Source organism: Crotalus tigris, unplaced genomic scaffold (genome assembly GCF_016545835.1).
Source record: "Crotalus tigris isolate CLP2741 ecotype Arizona unplaced genomic scaffold, ASM1654583v1 scf7180000017541.2806704, whole genome shotgun sequence".
Lineage (NCBI taxonomy): Eukaryota > Metazoa > Chordata > Lepidosauria > Squamata > Viperidae > Crotalus > Crotalus tigris.
The window spans coordinates 1079659-1099203 of NW_024096462.1; the positions used below are offsets into that span (position 1 = coordinate 1079659).

A 19545-nucleotide genomic window follows, 5' to 3' on the forward strand; every position below is an offset into this window, starting at 1 on the left:
ACAAATGGAATGTGTTTCCTACATGGCATGAAGGAATAGCTAAGTAGGGTTATACTACAGACAAACTATCTTCATAATAAAAATATTAGAAATATAGTATAACGGGAGACATGGTCTGGTTCAGCATTGAACAAAAACTTCTACAATAATTTCAAATTGGGTGCTAGAGGAACTCTAGAGTAAGGTCACTTCAGCTAGGGACTGGTTGGTTTAACTCAGGGGTAGGCAACCCAAAACACTTAAAGAGCCACTTGGACCCGTTTCCCACCAAAAACAAAACACTGGGAGCCGCAAAACCCTTTTGATATCTAAAATGAAGATAACACTGCATATATCCTTTATTATAGGTGTGTGTGTTTGTGTGTGGGGGGGTATTTGTGTGTGTGTATATGTGTGTGTGTGTATATATGTATATGTATGTATGTATGTATGTGTATACACACACACACACACACACACACACAGAGGTTAAAAAAAGGATATATGCAGTGTTATCTTCATTTTAGATGTCAAAAGGGTCTCTCTCTCTTTCTGTCTCTCTCCCTCCCTCTCTATCTGCCCTTGGTCTACCACTCCTCTTCCCCCACTCTCTTTCTTTCTCTCTCTCTCTCCTCTCTCTCTCTCTCTCCCTCCCTCTCTCTCTTTCTCTCTCTCTCTTTCTCCCCCCCTCTCCTATCTGCTGCTCACCTGGCAAGCTTCAAACTGTTGTCCAACAAGATCAGGGGTAGGCAACCTCGTCTCTTTTATGACTCATGGACTTCAACTCCCAGAATTCCTGAGTCAGCCTAGCTGGGCTAGCTAGCTCTCTCCTGCCCTTCCTGCTTCCTGCTTCCTGCAGAGACGCAGCAAAGGGAGGAGCTCCGCCCAGTAAGCTTTTCAGCTCCTCGGAGAACATGTGAGTACACTCTCTTTTACACACACACACACACACACACACACACACCACACACACACACACACACACACACACACACACACACACACAGATTGAAGCAGGGAAGCGCAATTGCCTCTCTCTGTCTCTCTCTCTCTCTCTCTCTGAAAAGGCAGAGGAGGCTGGGAGCCACAGGGGAGGGCTCAAAGAGCCGCATGCGGCTCCGGAGCCGCAGGTTGCCGACCTGTGGTTTAACTAGAGGTAGACCTTGTAATTTACAAAATGATTTTTTCAAGGGCATGGTCTGTTACCTGCTGAGAAAAATAATCATAATCATAATCATAATAATCCCAAACAATAATCCCAAACAATTCCAAAACAACTGGAGCACCACTTGAACACCATTGGCATTGACAAATTCGCTATTAGTCAATTGCAAAAGGCGGCCTTACTAGGAACTGCTTCCATCCTGCGACGATATCTGTAATACCATCAAACATCCACATCTGCCTATCCCAGGTCCTGGGTAAGGACTCAATAGGTAGACAAAATGCCAAATCCAGTCTGAACATCTGGCTGACTGTGTGATGATCCATTATTATCATTATTATTATTGATGATATTGGAAGGGAGCTTGGAGGACATCTAGTCCAACCCCCTGCTCAGGCAGGAAACCCTATTCCATTCTTTGCTATCCTAGCTGAGGTCATTCCATATGATCTCTATAATATCCTTCTCTCTTCTCTAATATTAAAAGTCTAAGTGTGAGTTTCTGTTGAGTAGAAACTCTACGTTCACGAGGGCCAGTACCAGAATTGTTTATTTTCAGTAGGAAAGTGTATTTTATCATGCTGTGTAAATACATATAACCTTAACAAAATAGAAAAGGTATCTTTTTTTTACGAAGAGTGTTATTTTCCATGCCACCATTGTGTGTGAGAAAGGAGTGACAAGAGGAGGAAGACATTTTAAGGGAGCCTGCTGTGCTGATTCATATTTCCTTTGCAATTTTACATTTTATCAGACAGGTGATAATGCAGGCAGGTAGACGGTATTCAAGAGAGGAGATTCTGGGAGCAGCTGTTATCTTCCTCTTAGTATTATGATCATGTGCAGGATCAGACCTGAAATGTCCTAAATGGTTAAAATGTGAAGGTTGTCTAATTTCCATGCAGAACTGTTTTTAAGATAACTGTTGTGCTGTTTCTTTGAGGTTCTTAATGTAGACTCCAGCGTAAACTATAACATTAAAGTGAATTAACTATTTATTATACAACATTTTTGAGTCATTGTACTCTCACAGTTCTTTGTTTTTTTATTTTTCCATTTGCTGTCTTCTGAACTCTATAATAGGACTTGTGGTCCTATATGAAAATTATCAGTAGAATCCAAATCAAATTACTTCAAAGTTTGAAGTGCAATAGATAACTGAGAGACAGTTTGGTCTAGTGGTAGAAAGCATTGGGCTAGAACAGTGGTTCTCAACCTTTTTAAGGCCGTGACCCCCAACCGGTCGTAAGTCGAGGACTACTCAACTGGTGCAGCAGAATGGGACTTTTGGCGGGCTCAGCAGGGCAGAGACAGCCTGGACAATTCCTATTGGCTTTTGAAAGCCAATAGAATTAGACTCTATTCAAGAGAGCCTATTCTGTTGGCTTTCAAAAGCCAATAGAATAAAAGGGAGTAGCACAGCTAAGGAAAAGGGGGAAAAAATGGCGGACTGCGTTGTTTGGTGACCCCCGTGAAACGGTCGTTCGACCCCAAATGGGGTCCTGACCCACAGGTTGAGAACCACTGGGCTAGAAAGAGGGAGACTCTGAGTTTAAGTCTTGCATTAGATCAGGGGTCTTCAAACTTGGCCTTTTTATGACTCCTGGACTTGAACTCCCAGAATCCCTCAGCCAGCCATGCTGGCTGGGGAATTCTGGGAGTTGAAGTCCACAAGTCTGAAAATTGTCAAGTTTGGAGAGAACATTGCCTTGAGACATGACGCTTCCTAGAGAACTTTGGCCCAATCACTCTCTCTCAGCCCTAGGAAGGAGAAGGCAAGGGTAAACCACATCCCAAAATGCTGCAAGAATCAAGAGTGGCTTGAAGGCATCACTCCTGCCAGTACTCTATAGCAACCCTCTCCCTGCTGCCAATGAAAAAGAGAAGCAGTGATACCTGCGTGTGAAAAAATACTGAAAATTCTTCTTATTCTGCTTGATTATATAAACAGTTGTCCCTGTGTAAGCTTGAATTAGACATTTCTCTAAGTGTGCCATTTGTCTGTTCTAAGAAGTGCTCAATAGTATTGCAACTGACTTCAGAGAGGATGTGTGGGATTTTTCATACAGATCTGAAACATTACCAGATTTAAACCAACACAACATGTTAGATATTACAGTGTAAAAAGTACTGAAGAGAAGCTAAAACTGCATATTTGAAGAATAAAAGTTTCCTGTATATTTGACAATTAAGGCTAACAGTATGTTTATTAAAGATGCTTTGATCAGTATATTGGTACATTTCCACCTTCAAATCTACAGACAAAAAAATTGTTTGAGTATTTGATTTCCATAAAATAATGTTCATGCTCATAGTAGAAATTTAGATATTCTTGTTAGAAAAGTATATATTTTATTTATTTAAAAGTCTTAAATTAGCCAACTTTATTTAAAAGATGGCTAATTTAACAATAATAATAATAATACCAAGAGAGCTAATAAAATCAGTGTACAAAAAACAAATCCTAGCAACCTCAGTCTCATTCCCTAACCCATCAACAGTCACAATCACTGGGCTCCAACCTCAATCTATCCAAATGCTAATGGGAAGATCCAGCTTTTTAAACCCTATCAGAAGGCTAGGAAAATGGGGGTATAGTGGGGGAAGGGCAGGAACCACTATGGAATCTGTGCACTTCCTAAGTCCCACTATATAATAATAACAACAACAATAATAACCGAGTTGCTAAATTAACCCACTGGGCATTATGTAAAAAATACGACTTGCCTATGTCCCGACAAGTTGTGGGAACATAGGGTGGAAAAAGTAGTTGAGAATGAGAGGGTGAAGATCTTGTGGGACTTTCGAATACAGATAGATCGCCATTTGGAACATAACACGCCGGATGTCGCAGTTGTAGAGAACCAAAGCATACAGCTGATTGATATCGCTGTACCACAGTGGTTCTCAACCTGTGGGTCGGGACCCCATTTGGGGTCAAATGACCATTTCACGGGGGTCGCCAAACAATGCAGTCCGCCATTTTTTCCCCCTTTTCCTTAGCTGTGCTACTCCCTTTTATTCTATTGGTTTTCAAAAGCCAATAGGAATTGTCCAGGCTGTCTCTGCCCTGCTGAGCCCGCCAAAGGTCCCATTCTGCAAACGGTGCTGTACCAGTTGAGTAGTCCTCGACTTACAACCAGTTGGGTAGTCCTCAACTTACGACCAGTTGGGGGTCGCGGCATTAAAAAGGTTGAGAACCACTGCTGTACCAGGAGATGCCGGAGTCGAAGAAAAAGAACTGGAAAAAATTACAAAATATCGCGACCTGGCCATCGAAACTGCGCGATTATGGATGAAACGTGTAACAGTGATACCCATTGTCATCAGGGCAATGGAAACTATGTCCAAAAATTTTGCAAAATATTTCAAAAAACTGCAGCTTCCTGCAATAACTCCAGCAATGCTACAAGAAACTGTGCTACTTGAAACATCTTATATTTTAAGGAGGTACCTGGTTGATACCTAGCATACTGGCAGCAACCCGTGTCAACCATTAGCACCAGTCAACTTGAATGTTCAGTTGACTGAGGTTCACGTCTAAATAATAATAATAATAATAATAATAATAATAATAATGCCCCACGAAAATAACATTAAGAGTCTGGATGAGGAAGATTACTACAAATACTTGGGTATCCTTCAAGCTGACAACATCAAGCACACTGAAGTTTAAGAAAAAGATTAGAGTGAATACATCAAGAGAGTGAAGAAGATCTTAAAGTCCAAACTCAGTGGAGGAAATACCATAAAGGCAATCAATACCTGGGCAATTCCAGTCATTAGGTACACAGCTGGAATAGTGGACTGGACTCAAGCAGAACTAAAAGCAATGGATAGGCAGACCAGAAAAATAATGACAATGAATCATGCCCTTCATCCACGCAGTGACATTGATAGACTTTATCTACCAAGGCAAATAGGTGGGCGTGGAATGCTACAAGTACATCAGATGGTTTAAGAAGAAAAAATGGCTTTGGAAGAATATCTGAAGAACAATGATGAAGATGCACTGAAATTAGTATATCAGGAAGGCTTACTGACTACTGGAGAGACCAAACTGGCCTACAAGAAAAACCAAATGAAGAACAGAATAGAGGCATGGGAAGACAAAGCACTACATGGCCAATACATTAAAAAAAAATAGCTGGGAAAGCAGATAATAACCTGGCAATGGCTAAGAGCAGGGAAATTGAAGAAAGAGACCGAGGGACTAATTCTGGCTGCACAAGACCAAGCCTTAAGGACAAATGCATATAAAGTCAAAATTGAGAAGACAGCAACAGACAGTAAGTGCCGCCTATGCCAAGAAGCTGAAGAAACAGTGGACCACCTGGTAAGCTGTTGCAAGAAGATTGCACAGACTGACTACAAGCAGCGGCATGACAAAGTAGCAACAGTGGTGCATTGGAAGATCTGTAAAAAATATCATTTGCCTGTAAGCAAAAACTGGTGGGATCATAAAATTGTGGGACTTCAGAATTCAAACAGACAAGCACCTGCAACATAACACCCCAGACTTAACAATTGTCGATAAGAAAGACAAAAAAGTCTGGATAGTGGACGTGGCAGTGCCTGGAGACTGCAGAATAGACGAGAAAGAACTGGAGAAGATAACAAAATACAAAGACTACAAATAGAAATAGAAAGACTGTGGCAAAAGCAAGCAAGGGTAGTACCAATAGTAATAGGCTCCTTGGGTGCAATCCCAAAACAACTGGAGCACCACTTGAATACCATTGGCATTGACAAATTCGCTATTAGTCAATTGCAAAAGGCGGCCTTACTAGGAACTGCTTCCATCCTGCAACAATATCTGTAATACCATCAAACATCCACATCTGCCTATCCTAGGTCCTGGGTAAGGACTTGATAGGTAGACAAAATGCCAAATCCAGTCTGAACATCTGGCTGACTGTGCGATGATCCATAATAATAATAATAATAGCAGTAGTAGTAATAATAATAATAGTTGGAAGGTACCTTGGAGGTCATCTAGTCCAACCCTCTGCTCAGGCAAGAAATCCTAAACCATTTCAAACAAATGGCTGCCTAATCTCTTCTTAAAGACTTCCAGTGTTGGAGCATTCACAGCTTCTGGAGGCAGGTTGTCCCACTGATTAATTGTTCTAACTGTCAGGAAGTTTCTCCTTAGTTCAAGGTTGCTTCTCTCCTTGCTTAGTTTCCACCCGTTGCTTCTTGTCCTGCCTTCAGATGCTTTGGAAAATAGCTTGATTCCCTCTTCTTTATGGCAGCCCCTGAGATATTGGAACACTGCTATCATGTCCCCTCTCATCCTTCTCTTCATTAAACTAGACATATCTGATTCCAGCAACCGTTCTTGTATATTTTAGCCTCCAGTCCCCTAATCATCTTTGTTGCTCTTCAATGTACTCTTTCTAGAGTCTTAACATCTTTTTTATATCGTGGTGACCAAAACTGGATGCAGTATTCCAAGTGTGGCCTTACCAAGACATTGTAAAGTGGTATTAACACTTCACATGATCTTGATTCTATCCCTCTGTATTGTTGGGGGAGGGAGAGAGGGAGGGAGGGAGGGAGGGAGAGAGAGAGAGAGAGAGAGAGAGAGAGAGAGATAACATTTTAAATAGCACTCAGAAAAAGAACTGGAAATAAACAGACATCAGTAATATTTTATTTGGACATATAATTACATATGTATTTATTTATGAATTCTCTGTACTCTGACTGGAGTACTGTACTCTATAATAAGTCAAATTAGAGTTACAATTAATAATAATTCTGCCTTGTTTTTCTTTAATCTTGGTTTATTGGCTTGCCCTCCCAAACAATTATTTTGATTCTTTTCCAGTTACCAGGTGAGGTAGATTAGCTGATCTCAAAAAGCTAAGCATGTTCAGATCTGGGTTAATAACTTGCATGGGAGATCATAGAGTCATAGGGCTGGAAAGACTTTGGAGGTCTTCTAATCCAGACCCCTGCCCAAGGCAGGAATCCAGTGTTGGAGTACCCACAACTCTGGGAGGCAAGCTATTTAATTGGCTAATAGGTCTGATTATCAGGAAATGCCTCCTTATTTACAGATTGGATTTTTTTCTGACAAGCTTCAAGCTACCATCAGGTGTTATGGAGAATAAATTGATGCCCTCTTCCTTCTGGCAGGCTTTCAAGTATTGAAAGACTGCTATCGTGTCTCCCCTCTTCGTTAAGCTAAACATAACTTGATTCCTTTAGCTTCGCTATCACCAGAAAATTAAACATCACCAGAATATCAGTTTGCAAATTAAATTGGGAAAATGGTGGTGGGGGGAATACATTCCAGAAGAAATAATTTGAATTACTTTTTAGTTACCTTATGTAATCCCAGAATCTTTATGAAAAGCAATTCTCTATGGAAATCCCCCCCTCCAAAATGACATGCCAAGTTATGTGATTAAAGTGCAATAAATGACCTGTCAACTTTTCACTGCATGTCCAGTCTCAAAAGTTTGTTTACTGCTTAATTTTTTTCTTTCCATTGTAATTTCAGTAGGAATAACGTTACATCATTTCAGCCAACATTTTATTTTTAAATGTGTAACACAGAAATAAATACTCAGACAGATTGTTACAACATCTGGGCTCTTTTTCCTAGACTATCAAGTAGACATTTTGAGCACTAACATTTTTATTACAAAAGACTTAGGGTGACAAATTAAGTTCTGGAGCTACAAATCTTCAAACTGCTGCAAACTGAATAAAAATTCGTAAAATATGCATAGAATAGTGGTTGACTCATGCCTGAGCAAAGCCATGTTGCTTTGTCTCATGAGGACGAGAAAATGGTGAACATCTGTCCCAAATTAAGATTTATATACTTTGCCAAATTCAGACAAGCGAGTAGGTCATTTGAGGCAGAAAATCCTAAGTTCTCTCCCCCCACACACACGATTCATCTGGCTAAGAATACAATAACAATAAATTAAAAATCTAAGAATTTGGTATGTGGTTCTTTTTAAGTGTCTGTTCTCTTCTTTTAATATTGATGGTACACATCCTGAGTTGCATTGTTTCCTGGTCATATAGTGTGATTCAATACTGGAATTAGCTTTTTGTATATGGGCAAAAATATTCTAATTTGCATATCCTCATTTTTGTTGTCATAAAAGAACCCAACTATTATATCCTTGTGGCATAATTGTGAGGGAATTAGGTGAGGAGGTGGATCCCCAGGACGGAGGAGTTGCATTCCAGTGGATTAAGAGGCAACCCAGCCCAGATATTTTGTGTGAGAGAAAGAGGGTAAAGACAGCTGCTCCCTAATAGTACATAGAGTATATTGTAGATGCAGATATTAAAGTCTTCAATCTGGCAAGATTTTGATTACAGGTGTGAAACAATAAAGAACTTAGCTTGGAAGAATTGCCATGTACCAATCTTGGATTTGGGCTGGACGTAATTGTGGAATGACTTAAACCAAAGGCTGTGCTGCCTTTCTCAGCTTTATCTTCAATCTCTTCTTTTTCTCACTTCTAGGTTCCAACTATGTGAGTCCCCGTCCGGCTCATGCCAACATGAATGCCAATGCAGCAACAGGTCTGGCACCTGAGCATATCCCTACTCCGGGTGCAGCCCTCTCGTGGCAGGCTGCTATCGACGCTGCCAGGCAGGCGAAGTTGATGGGTGCTGCCGGCAACGCAACCATATCCACTGCTAGTTCCACACAGAGGAAACGGCAACAGTATGGAAAACAGAAAAAACAGGGTACCACGATCGCTACACGTCCTCCCCGGGCACTGCTGTGTTTAACATTGAAAAATCCCATCCGGAGGGCATGTATCAGTATTGTTGAATGGAAATATCCTTTTTTGGTGTAAACATGTGGGAACCAGCAAGTCATCAGTTTGCAATCAGGTTTGATTGGAATTGTAAATAAACCTGCAGATTAAAGGGAGGAGATGCAGATAAGATGGAATAGGCTGGGAATGGTTTCAGTCAGATTTATGGAGGCCAAGAAATGGCTATTTATAGAAGAATGAAAACTGGGGAAGGATACAGGAGTGGTTCCTTGACCATTTTATACTCAAGTACTGTATTATTTCTGTCTTTTTTTTTTTTGAAAAAAACATGTTTATTCTTTTATCACCAAAGTTAAAATGCAAAACAAAAAAAGGGAAGAAAATGGACTAACAAACATCCAACATTAACAACAAAAATAAAAAAACACGTGTACAAAAAAAGAAAAGAAAAAACCCAAATATGAAATACATCTAACATTAAACATTAAAAAAAATCCATCCGAGCTAAATGCTGAAGGAGACATTTAAAAATCTAATATATTTCCCTCCCTTACACAATGGATGCATAAATCGTTATAAACTTTCCCATCTGTATTTAACAAAAGTGCCTATACTACATAAAAGAATAACCTTGATGCAGAAATCTATTTATCTAATAATTGAATTGACCCAACATTTATGTGTATGTACTATCAATAGATTACCCCAAAGTTAAGACTAATCTTCAAATATATTATTTCTGCCTTGATTGGGTAAGGAAACAAAAGATGACCAGGTGCTACCTATCAAAAGAGACATTTTCTGTGATCCTTCCATAATCTGCTCTTCTTGACTATTATTTGTCTAACTGAGAAATAAAGTCTGTTATAAGTACCTAGTTGATCCAAAGAAGATCTGATCCAGATCTTTATCTCTTTTTTTAAACAAAATTAAACCAGATTCTGATTTAAATACAAGAATGTAGGTGGCTCTGAAATTAAATTTATTATGAGTGGTTTGTCTCTAAGCAAAGCAGGAGGGATAAATAGAAAACCTCACCATTTTACCAGAGTATTTAAAACAATTTTTCCTTCAGTATTAGGGGAGTTTAAAAATTGACTTGTCAAAGTTTAAAGATCTCCTCCAGCTCTCCTTTCTCTTTCTTTTTCCTCTACTATTGTTTGATCTTCTGGATTAATTTTACATCTTACTTTTCTGGACGAAGAAACTCCACATTTGGCATCTAGTGATGGATGGCTAACTTAAGGGGGCCAAGCTGATATTTGTTTATTTGCCTGGCATCTGAGTAACTATGCATCTCTAGGCAGTTCACACAAGTGAAGGCCTGATAAATGGAAGAGATTTGCGCTAGCTGAACCGCTGGATGTGTTGCAAAATAAGAGTACAGGGGTGAGATCCGGAAATGGTTGAATAATACAGTTAGGTCAGTCTCTGCAGAGTAATATTGTTTGGAAAACACAACAAAGAAATAGCTGAAATCCTCCCAGCATCTCAGGAATGGGATCCTTTGCCAGCTAGTCTTTGATGTATGACCATAATTGGGATCAGAATTTCTGTTGCTAAGCAAGCCAGTTCCTAAGTGAGTTGTGCCCAATTTTATGACCTTGTTTTGCCCTCATTGTTAAGAAAATCACTGCAGTTAAGTGAATCGCATGGTTACTAAGCAAATCTGGTTCCCACCCATTGATTTTGCTTGTCGGAAGCTGGATGGGAAAGTCGCAAATGAAAATCATGTCATCCCCAAGACGCTGCAAGAATCGTAAATACTTGCTGGTTGCAAAGCATCTGAATTTTGATCATGTAACTGTGGGGTTGCTACAACAGTCCTAAGTGCAAGGACGGATCATAAGTAACCTTTATCAGTACTGTTGCAACTTCAGGCAGTCACTAAATGAATAGTTATAAATCAAGGACTAACTGTAATCATTATGAACTAATTGCTGGCAAATAAAATCCACCTGGTGATTGTATTGCAATCTATGTATTTATTTATTAATGAAATTTATATAGCTGCCCATCTCACTGGAAGTGGCTTGGGGCAGTGTACAACAATCAGTGTATATAGGTAGTCCTCAACTTATATCAGTTCACTTAGTGACCATTCAAAGTTACAACAGCACTGAAAAAAGTCGCTTATGACCATTTTTCACACTTTCGCAGCACCCCCAGGGTCACGTGATCAAAATTCAGACGCTTGTCCACTGACTCATATTTACGACATTTGCCGTGTCCTGGAGTCATGTGACCACCTTTTGTGACCTTCTGACAAAGTCAATGAAGAAGCCAGTAACCGTGTTACTAACAACTGCAGTGATTTACTTAATAACTGTGGCAAGGTTGTTAAATGGGGCAAAACTCACTTAACAAATGTCTCACTTAGCAACATACATTTTGGGCTCAATTGTGGTCATAAGTCGAGTACTACCTGTATATGTAATTGTATTATACGTACATTTTACACTGTGTGTAACAGTATTATATAGCTTTCCCTGACCTGCCTTCCAGATTTGTTGGGGCAAAACGTAACCATGATATTGTAATCCCAGCCCATCTGGAAGGCAACAGGCGTCCTGGTCAGATGGCCATCATCTTAGGAAAGGAACAATCTCCCAGTGCTTCTGATGACCAGATCTTGGAGGAAGAAACATGATGTACCTCTGTCATCATGCTCGGCTTGTGCATTTCTGAACAGTATTTTGCCACTAATTTTTGATATAAAGTAATGGAACTCATGAATCTTTAATCTCATGCCTTCTGCCTACATTGATTAACCAGATGCCTCTGAGAATCCGGTATAAGTTTCTCCAACATCTTCATATAGATGCAGAAATAGTGATACAGATGTAAAACTATTATGAAACAATAAAAACAAGCTTTATATAAAAATGCTGTCTCTCTCTCTCTCTAAAATCAAGACATAGTGAAAATTTCTCAGTATAGTAATTATTTTTTGGACATTCATTAATTTATGCTTCCTTTTACTAAAAAAGAAACCTATTTAAACCCTTCCAAATATGCTTCTATGAGAAATTTAAAAGCTATTTTAATAAAGAGGGAAATAGTTGAACAGAGATTTTGAATGCTTAAGTCATTATGCAGGTCAATATAAAATTATGAACAGGGCATTAGCTATCTAAAAGAACTGGGGCAAAATGCATCTCTGGAATCAAATGCTAATTGCTTGCTTTCTCTAGTTCAGAATGTCTTTTTCCATAGTTCCATATTTCAATCTGATCTTTAACTATATTAGAGAAAGCAAAAATGGCACAATCATATGCAAGAAGTCTATGTACTTTGCATGCTCTATGGTAAATAAGTCAATTGATTACTTGAGCATATATGCTGCTCCATTCTATAAGAATTCATCAGTCTGATTCAGTTTGGCTCACATCAATTTGAAAAATGGTTCAGATCCACTCAGCTTAAAACTGAATTGTTGTGGGCATTTACAAAAACATTCTCAACTTGTTGAATTGATGTAGAACAATGTAATTAGATTCAGAAATCAACTCAGTTTAGAGAATTGATCAAAGCCTTGTTTTGAATCTCTGCATCAATCTAATCTATTTGTCATTTTTAGATCAGTGTAGGTTCCTGCTTTGATATATTGTTTTCCACATGATGTTGTCTTTATACAGTTCTGTTCCCAGAAACTGCCATAGTAGAATTTATATTCGTGCATTTGACCTTAAAATGTAAAACACAATTCTATAGGGAAGAAAGTTATACTTGAACTTCTGCAGTGCCAGATACTTTGGTTTTATCCATCTCTACTATATAGGAAAACTACAGAAAAATACAATAGAGATTTGGAGAAGGGAAACCAAAATCAAATTTTGATAGAGCTAGGGTTTTTCTTTTAAATGCAGATATTCTGTTATGAACTACCAGAAAAGCAAATGGGTCAAAGTAAAATATCTCAGGGACACATTGCTGTGTCTTACTTTTCCCTAACATCCTGCATACAAATTCAACCAAAAGGGAAAAACAGGGTACAGCAGGTCTACTACATGGAATAAGATCACAAACTGTTATTTAATTCCAGAATACAGGACATGCAGTGTAACTAAACTCATATTTTTACAGGTTAAAAGTGCCCTTTAAAGTAACCTTGCCTGTGTAGATATGTAATAACTTATGAGGTGTAGTTGTTTTTTTAAATCTTTATATCCTTTTACGTCCCTAGAGCTTCTTTGCATATTCCTCCTTTCTTTAAAAAAAGAATTTTCCAAACTTGACAGAAATAAGACACAGAGAAACCCAAAGAAGAAAAAAGAAGGCAGAAACAGAGTTTTAAAAGTTGGTTTTCTAAAACAATTGTTGACGATTGAAATTGTATTGCAAACGCTGTTAGAGAGTAAGATACTTAGTTGGAAGCGGTTTGCAGAAAGCAGCACAGCAAAGATGGAAATATATAAATTTCAGTTTAAATAAAGACAAAAAAAAAGGTTAAGGAATCTATGTGTACTCTGGCACGCGACTGGCCTATCGGGTTTTTGACATATTAGGAAGAAACTTGGCTGGGAAGGTGAAAAACCACTTTAAAGGCATGTGTTTCTTTTCAGAAAACAAAGAATTAGAAAAGTCTTCTTTAAACAGAATTTTTTTTAAATTTTTTCCCCCTTCCAGTGTAATTAGCTTATACAATTTAAGAAACCAACTGTCTTCCTTAACTCCATTCCTCAGACCATTTGAAATTATTATTTTGCTGACTATTTTTGCCAATTGTGTGGCCTTAGCTATCTATATCCCCTTTCCAGAAGACGACTCCAATGCCACCAATTCCAATCTGGTAAGTCTTGGTTTATGCTTATGGCTTTGGCAGAAAAAAAATCTTATTCGGAACTCAAGAAAGAGGTGTTTGAAAGGTCAAAATGCCCCATGCTCATATTGTAGTCACGGTTGTATGCATAGATTTTGGGCAGTAGAGTCTTTGGACTATTTGATATTTGGATGAAACCTCACTTTTTTGTGTATGTGTTGTTGGAACATTGCCTATGTTCTGTATATTTCTTCAAGCAATGGAGGATTATTTATTTTAGCTAATAAACAGTCTCAGTGTTAAGTTCGAATGTACTCTGGCTTGACAATAAAACTTATGGTGTATTTGATGTATGGTTATTGATTCCCCCCCCCTTTCTTCTTTTGCTTGAAATATTTTTCTCTAAATGCAGTGGTAATGCGTTGTTTCAGTATGGGCAATGCTTATTATACAAAAGAAGGAAAATATGTTTGCATTTCAGTTTTCAAGTATGTAGAAGTAGTCCTCAACTTATGAGTGCAGTTGGAACCAGAATTTTATTGCTATACAAGGCAGTTAAGTGAATCACACCCAATTTTACAACTTTTTTTTTTTGCCATAATTTTTAAGTGAATCATGTGGTTATTAGGCAAATTCAGCTTCCCCTCTTGACTTCGCTTGTTGGAGTCAGCTGGGCAGCATGTAACTTGGGCTGCTGCATCTGTTGTAAATAAAACAGCTGGTTGTCAAGCACCTGAATTTTGAACATGTAACTGTGGGGATAGTGTGATTGTCATAAATACAAGGACCAGTTCTAAGTCAATTTTTTTCAGTGCTGTTGTAGCTCCAAACTGTCACTAAATGAATGGTGGTAAGTGGAGGACTACTTGTAATTCCTTCTGAGCAAAAGGAAAAACAAAGGCCCCCAAAGCTAGTTTAGTAATAAATTTTAGATAACAGACTTAAAGTTGTGGCTTGTGTTTAAAGCAATATTTTGGAGAGATAGGTTGGAGGAAGAACGACAGATCTGTAAGCCTTTAAAATATCTGGTAAGGATTTCCTTATCATAGGAAGCAAATTTATTTGTGATTTGGTTCCAGTAGTATCCAATTGTTTTTGTGATGACTATTAGAAAGGCAAGGTAAAATACGGGAATAATTATGCCAGTTCAGATTTAATTCTGTGAGTCAAAAGTTAAATATTCATGTACAAATACGGATCAGGGTGTTATGGAAATGGGATCTGCTAAACAAAACAGCAACTTACTAGTGTATATTGTACAATCTAAAAAAATAGAAAGAAAAATAAGTTAATAAATTTCTTAAAAGTACTGAAAACGTGACAGTGATTGTGGGCTTAATCATGAGCAATTCATTAAATTGATTGTGGAAAATTACAGAAAACTACATAATTAATGTGATTGTTATGATGATTATGTGAAAATGTTTATTATGTGTTTAGGAGATGTTTCATTTATTTATATCGGGGTAGTCAACCTTGGCTCTTTTATGACTTGTGGACTTCAATTCCCAGAATTCCTGAGCCAGCCTGATTTAGATGTATCAATCTAGGCTGCAGAAATCAAGATGGCAAGTAGATGGCAACTGAGATATAGCAAAACTAACTCTTTGTTGCCTCCTAGTGGCTGCCTCGAACATATCAGCCTAGATGTAGTAGCTCTAAACTGCAGTTATCCAGAAGTTGCCTGACATTCTTGGTTTCTATTAATCAAATTTATTTGGTAGTAAGAAAGATAAACTTGGTTAAGAGAAACATAGGATGTGTCTTCTCTCTGGTGCCATTTCCACAACCTCACCACCTAACTGTAAAATTTATATCCTTGAGTAAGTTAGATTGACATTTTTCTTGTTTTACTTTTAAGCAGATCTTAAAGTATTTTGGTTTCCCATGGATATTTGTGATACAAAATGTGTTCATTGTTCTTTCTGTTTTAAAATTATCCTTACTTTTACTTAATGTTGTTGTGCATTATTTTTTTAATTTTTTAAAATTGTTTTAAATTAAACCGTCACATTGAGAAGCTTTGCTGGCTGTCAGACAATTCTGACAACCCAGAAATATTGTTTTAAATGAAGAAATAAAATAAAACACCATAGAGAGGTGCTAGATACATCCCTATCTGTTCCCAAAGTCTATTCAACTACATGGGATAAACCAGCAGAGAAAGGGAGGGAAGAAAATACCAACTTACCTATATCAAGGACAAACAAATTTTACAAATTAATTAATTAATTAAAATAAAATATGCATTAATTTAAATAAAATATGCAGGAAGGTATTTGACATGGGCACCTTGTATTTTTCAGAGGCTGATTCCCCCTCACTGTCCCCCCAATTCTGATGTTTCTGTGTGGTTGTAAAGTCTCCATAGGTTATTCTTTTGGTCTTATGTTCTGTACCTGTCAAATTCTATGGCATTCAGGTGAAGTATATTACAGTTGCTCTCAGATAGCTATCATCCATTCCCCTGCTAGAGAGGAGGAAAGCTGTTGTTACTTTCTACCCAGTTCCCATTCATTTAATGTCAAGTATTTTATTTGTCTTTGAAAAGCACTGAGCAAAACAGCAGGTATGGCTAAGACAGAAAAAGCTGATTCAGAAATACTGTGTTCTTTAGAGATGGAAATCAAATACAATTGGAAAGAAGAGCCATTTCATTGAAGAAAATTACCTTCTGAGATTACTAAATATGGCACTTCTATAACAACCACAGGATGAAATATTGTGCCCCCATGTCAGATTGTAGATTTATGCATGTGGGGAGAGGGCTTCCTTGATTCTAGTAGTGTCTAAAGATTAATTTGCAATTCAATGGAGGAAAAAAAAAGGATTTCCCTCTTGTGAAAATGTTCAGTTAGACAGGAACAAAAAGAAGAAGGTTTTGCTTTTTCACACGAGTAGAGCTCCTTAGATGACAGCCTATTTACTGGCACAATCTGTTCAGCTTTCATCACAACTGGGTCCAAAGGATGCATAATGTGACATCAACTGATTTGATTACTTCCTTAGTTATGTTGGATGATAATCTTAAGTATGGGTAATAAGATAGAATAAATAGAAGAGAATAAAGGTAGTCCTTGCTTAGTGATCACAATTGGCACTGGCAACTCCATTACTAAGTGCTATCATTGCTAAGTGAAACATCAAATGACTGTGACAGACATATGATGTCCCTCCCACTGCAGTCATTCAGTGATTCACTTTGGTTGTTAAGTGAGGCATCATAAATCCCTCCTGTTTACAAAGTGCCCAAAAGTCAATCATGTGACTATGCGGATGCCAGACAGGTCGTAAATGCAAGGAGTAGGCGATAAAAATTACTTCTTCAGTCATGTCATAACTTCAAATGGTTCTAACTGAGGTGGTCAGTAAGCGAGATCTCCCTCTAATAGGATTCCATAGTGAACAAAATGTTTTATGCACACTGCGCACACAGTGTGAGAAAACGTATCTAAAGCGTATCCAAGAATTTTTCCTGTTGTACTGTACTTGGAAATTCAGAGATTGAATCTTGTATCTGCAGAATCATACACTCAGTCATTGAGTTATGGTTATGGGTGCCTCCCTCAACCAGTGGCGAGTGAGTGTAAGTACAGTTGGCATTTTATATTGGATTGTGAACTTGTGGCTTCATTAGAAAAACATGATCTATCCTTAATCTGTCTTTAATGAAAGGACTTCAAGAAATATTTCTGGCTTGTGCCCTGATGAGATGTTTCAAAATTGGTGAAGATGTTCACTTAAACCAGTTCTGCAATCAGAAGTATGGATGATTTCTTGAGAAATTTTTGATGCAAATTGAAAAACCACCCTATGCAATTTTTACCTCTGAACTGTGCAGAAAAGTAGGAATCTGGTTTACAGTTTAGAAAAACCAAGAGGGCTGTGATGATTTTTTATTATTATTATTTTATTTTTTAAACCAACAAAACAAAACAAGCTGTGATGATTGTTGGACATGCTGCATTGGTTGAAATTTGGAGAGCGATAGAATTTCATTTGCAGATGGCTTTTGCATCGGGGAGAGAATTGGACATACTTGCACTATGGAAGAGGAAGGTTAGCAATTAAGTGGGAGCAGAAAGAGGAGGGAGTAGTTAAAGCTAGAAAAAGTCAAGGAAACTTTGCTCTAAAAGGAGAGATGTGCTCAGTGGAATGCTTTGCCTGTACAGAATGTAACTGACCCCCCCTCCCCGAATGGCTTAATTTGGAGGGCTTTCAATATTACAACAACAGGGAAAATCATTCAAAAGCTGTACTGGAATTTGGGGGCCTTTCCAGATAATAATTTTAGTACAAATTATATGCAATTGCTATACATTGAAAGGGTGGGGAACAAAGTATTTTACCACAAACTCATTATTCTGTTATTCCCCCCACTAACAACAGTGCAATTTTGGAATTTTGCGAGTCTAGGGCCACTAGTTGGGAAAAATCTAAGCTTTTTGAGAAAATCAGTAACTTAATTACGAAGTGATAAGAACCTTTCTTTTTTTCATGATCACACCATTTTATGTACCCCCAAGAAATCATTATTTTGTTATATAATCTTTATAGTCTGATTTCGTATGGATCTAGGACAAGTACTGATACAACATTTGTTCCTTTAAAGTATTCAGTCTTCCATCTCAGTTTGAATTACGTTGCAATTTTTGCTGCAGCATCCATTTTACAGAAGACAGACCAATAACAAATTCAGGAAGAGAGGACAGACATTATAGCTGTCATTTCTGTGCTATCAAATGTTAGTTGTTTCATGCATTATAGTTTTCAATGAGGGCTGTGTTTGAGTAGAAGTAGATATCTTGCTTTTTAAAAAATAGATTTTTATTTTAAACACATTAAGAATCTAAAGCTGGTATGTGCTAAGCTTTTTTAAACCATGGTTTGTTAACTAAGTGGCTGGCTAAACACATAATGCTAATACTAAATCAAAACGCATTATTCTTTAGCACGAGATATAAATTCAGAAAAAAACTGTGTGTGTGAAAAACACTGGCCTCATATGTGCAGGTCCAACCATTCTGGGGATAATTTTTTTGGTTTCCACTATGGAGTTGCAATGTTCTGTATGTGGTCTGACTCTGGTCTTGGAGCAAAAGTAGAGAAAAACAGAAGGTTCCAGGGCTCCCGTAATAGTCCATTACCAAATGAATTTTATACATCTCAGTAGATCTTAACCAAGGCCATTAAGGTTCATGGTTGATCAGAGATTTGGACTTGAATGGTCCAAATCTAATGTCTCTTTGCATTCTTCTATAAACTTAAATTGGTGGTTCAACTTTTCTTAGCTGTTAGAGAGCAGCAGTTGCCATGTGCACATTTTTGGCAATTAAGATTCTAAAGAAAAAATAAAACTTTGAATATCTATATTAAAAGGGATGTAGATTTCTAAGGAATCGCTATAGTAATGAAGAAATGAAAACATATGCCATCTAGCAGTCACCTGATTTTCAAATTTAGATATGGCAACCCTAAAACTTTCTGAAAGCTGGTTATGGTACATGTTAATATTAATGTTAACATTAGTTACGATTTGTCCTACTATTAAGTGCTGATTATTTCTATGAGAATGCCTTGTTCGATTCCAAGCTGATGGACACTCAGTATTCTAAAAATGTTTTTAACTGTAGGTTTTTAAAAAGTAGTCTTTATAGAAAACACAAAAATCTCCACCCAAATACAAGCATTGTTTCTTAAGTACATAATTAGAGGGCTCTGACTTTTGGATGCATTGTGCTGTCTTAGAAGGTTATCTATTAACATCAGTAGGATAAGGGCAATCCAACTCATTGCTGATGCTATAAACCAGTGTTTCCCAAACTTGACAATTTTAAGGCATGAGGACTTCAACTCCCAGAATTCCACAGCCAGCATTG

The 19545-nt window shown here is 37.8% G+C and overlaps 1 protein-coding gene across 26 annotated transcripts in view; it reads left to right on the top strand.

The window, feature by feature from the left end:
- Positions 1-19545, top strand: part of CACNA1C (calcium voltage-gated channel subunit alpha1 C) — a 590134-nt gene that overhangs the window by 131890 nt on the left and 438699 nt on the right. For 25 of the 26 annotated variants that reach the window (XM_039359892.1, XM_039360686.1, XM_039359986.1 and 22 more), the window contains exons 2-3: positions 8642-8963; positions 13591-13696. In XM_039359892.1, coding sequence (XP_039215826.1) covers positions 8642-8963; positions 13591-13696 — 428 coding nt within the window. Of the gene's footprint in view, positions 1-8641; positions 8964-13590; positions 13697-19545 lie in introns of those variants that run through there. The other variant, XM_039361917.1, reaches the window with a different exon arrangement.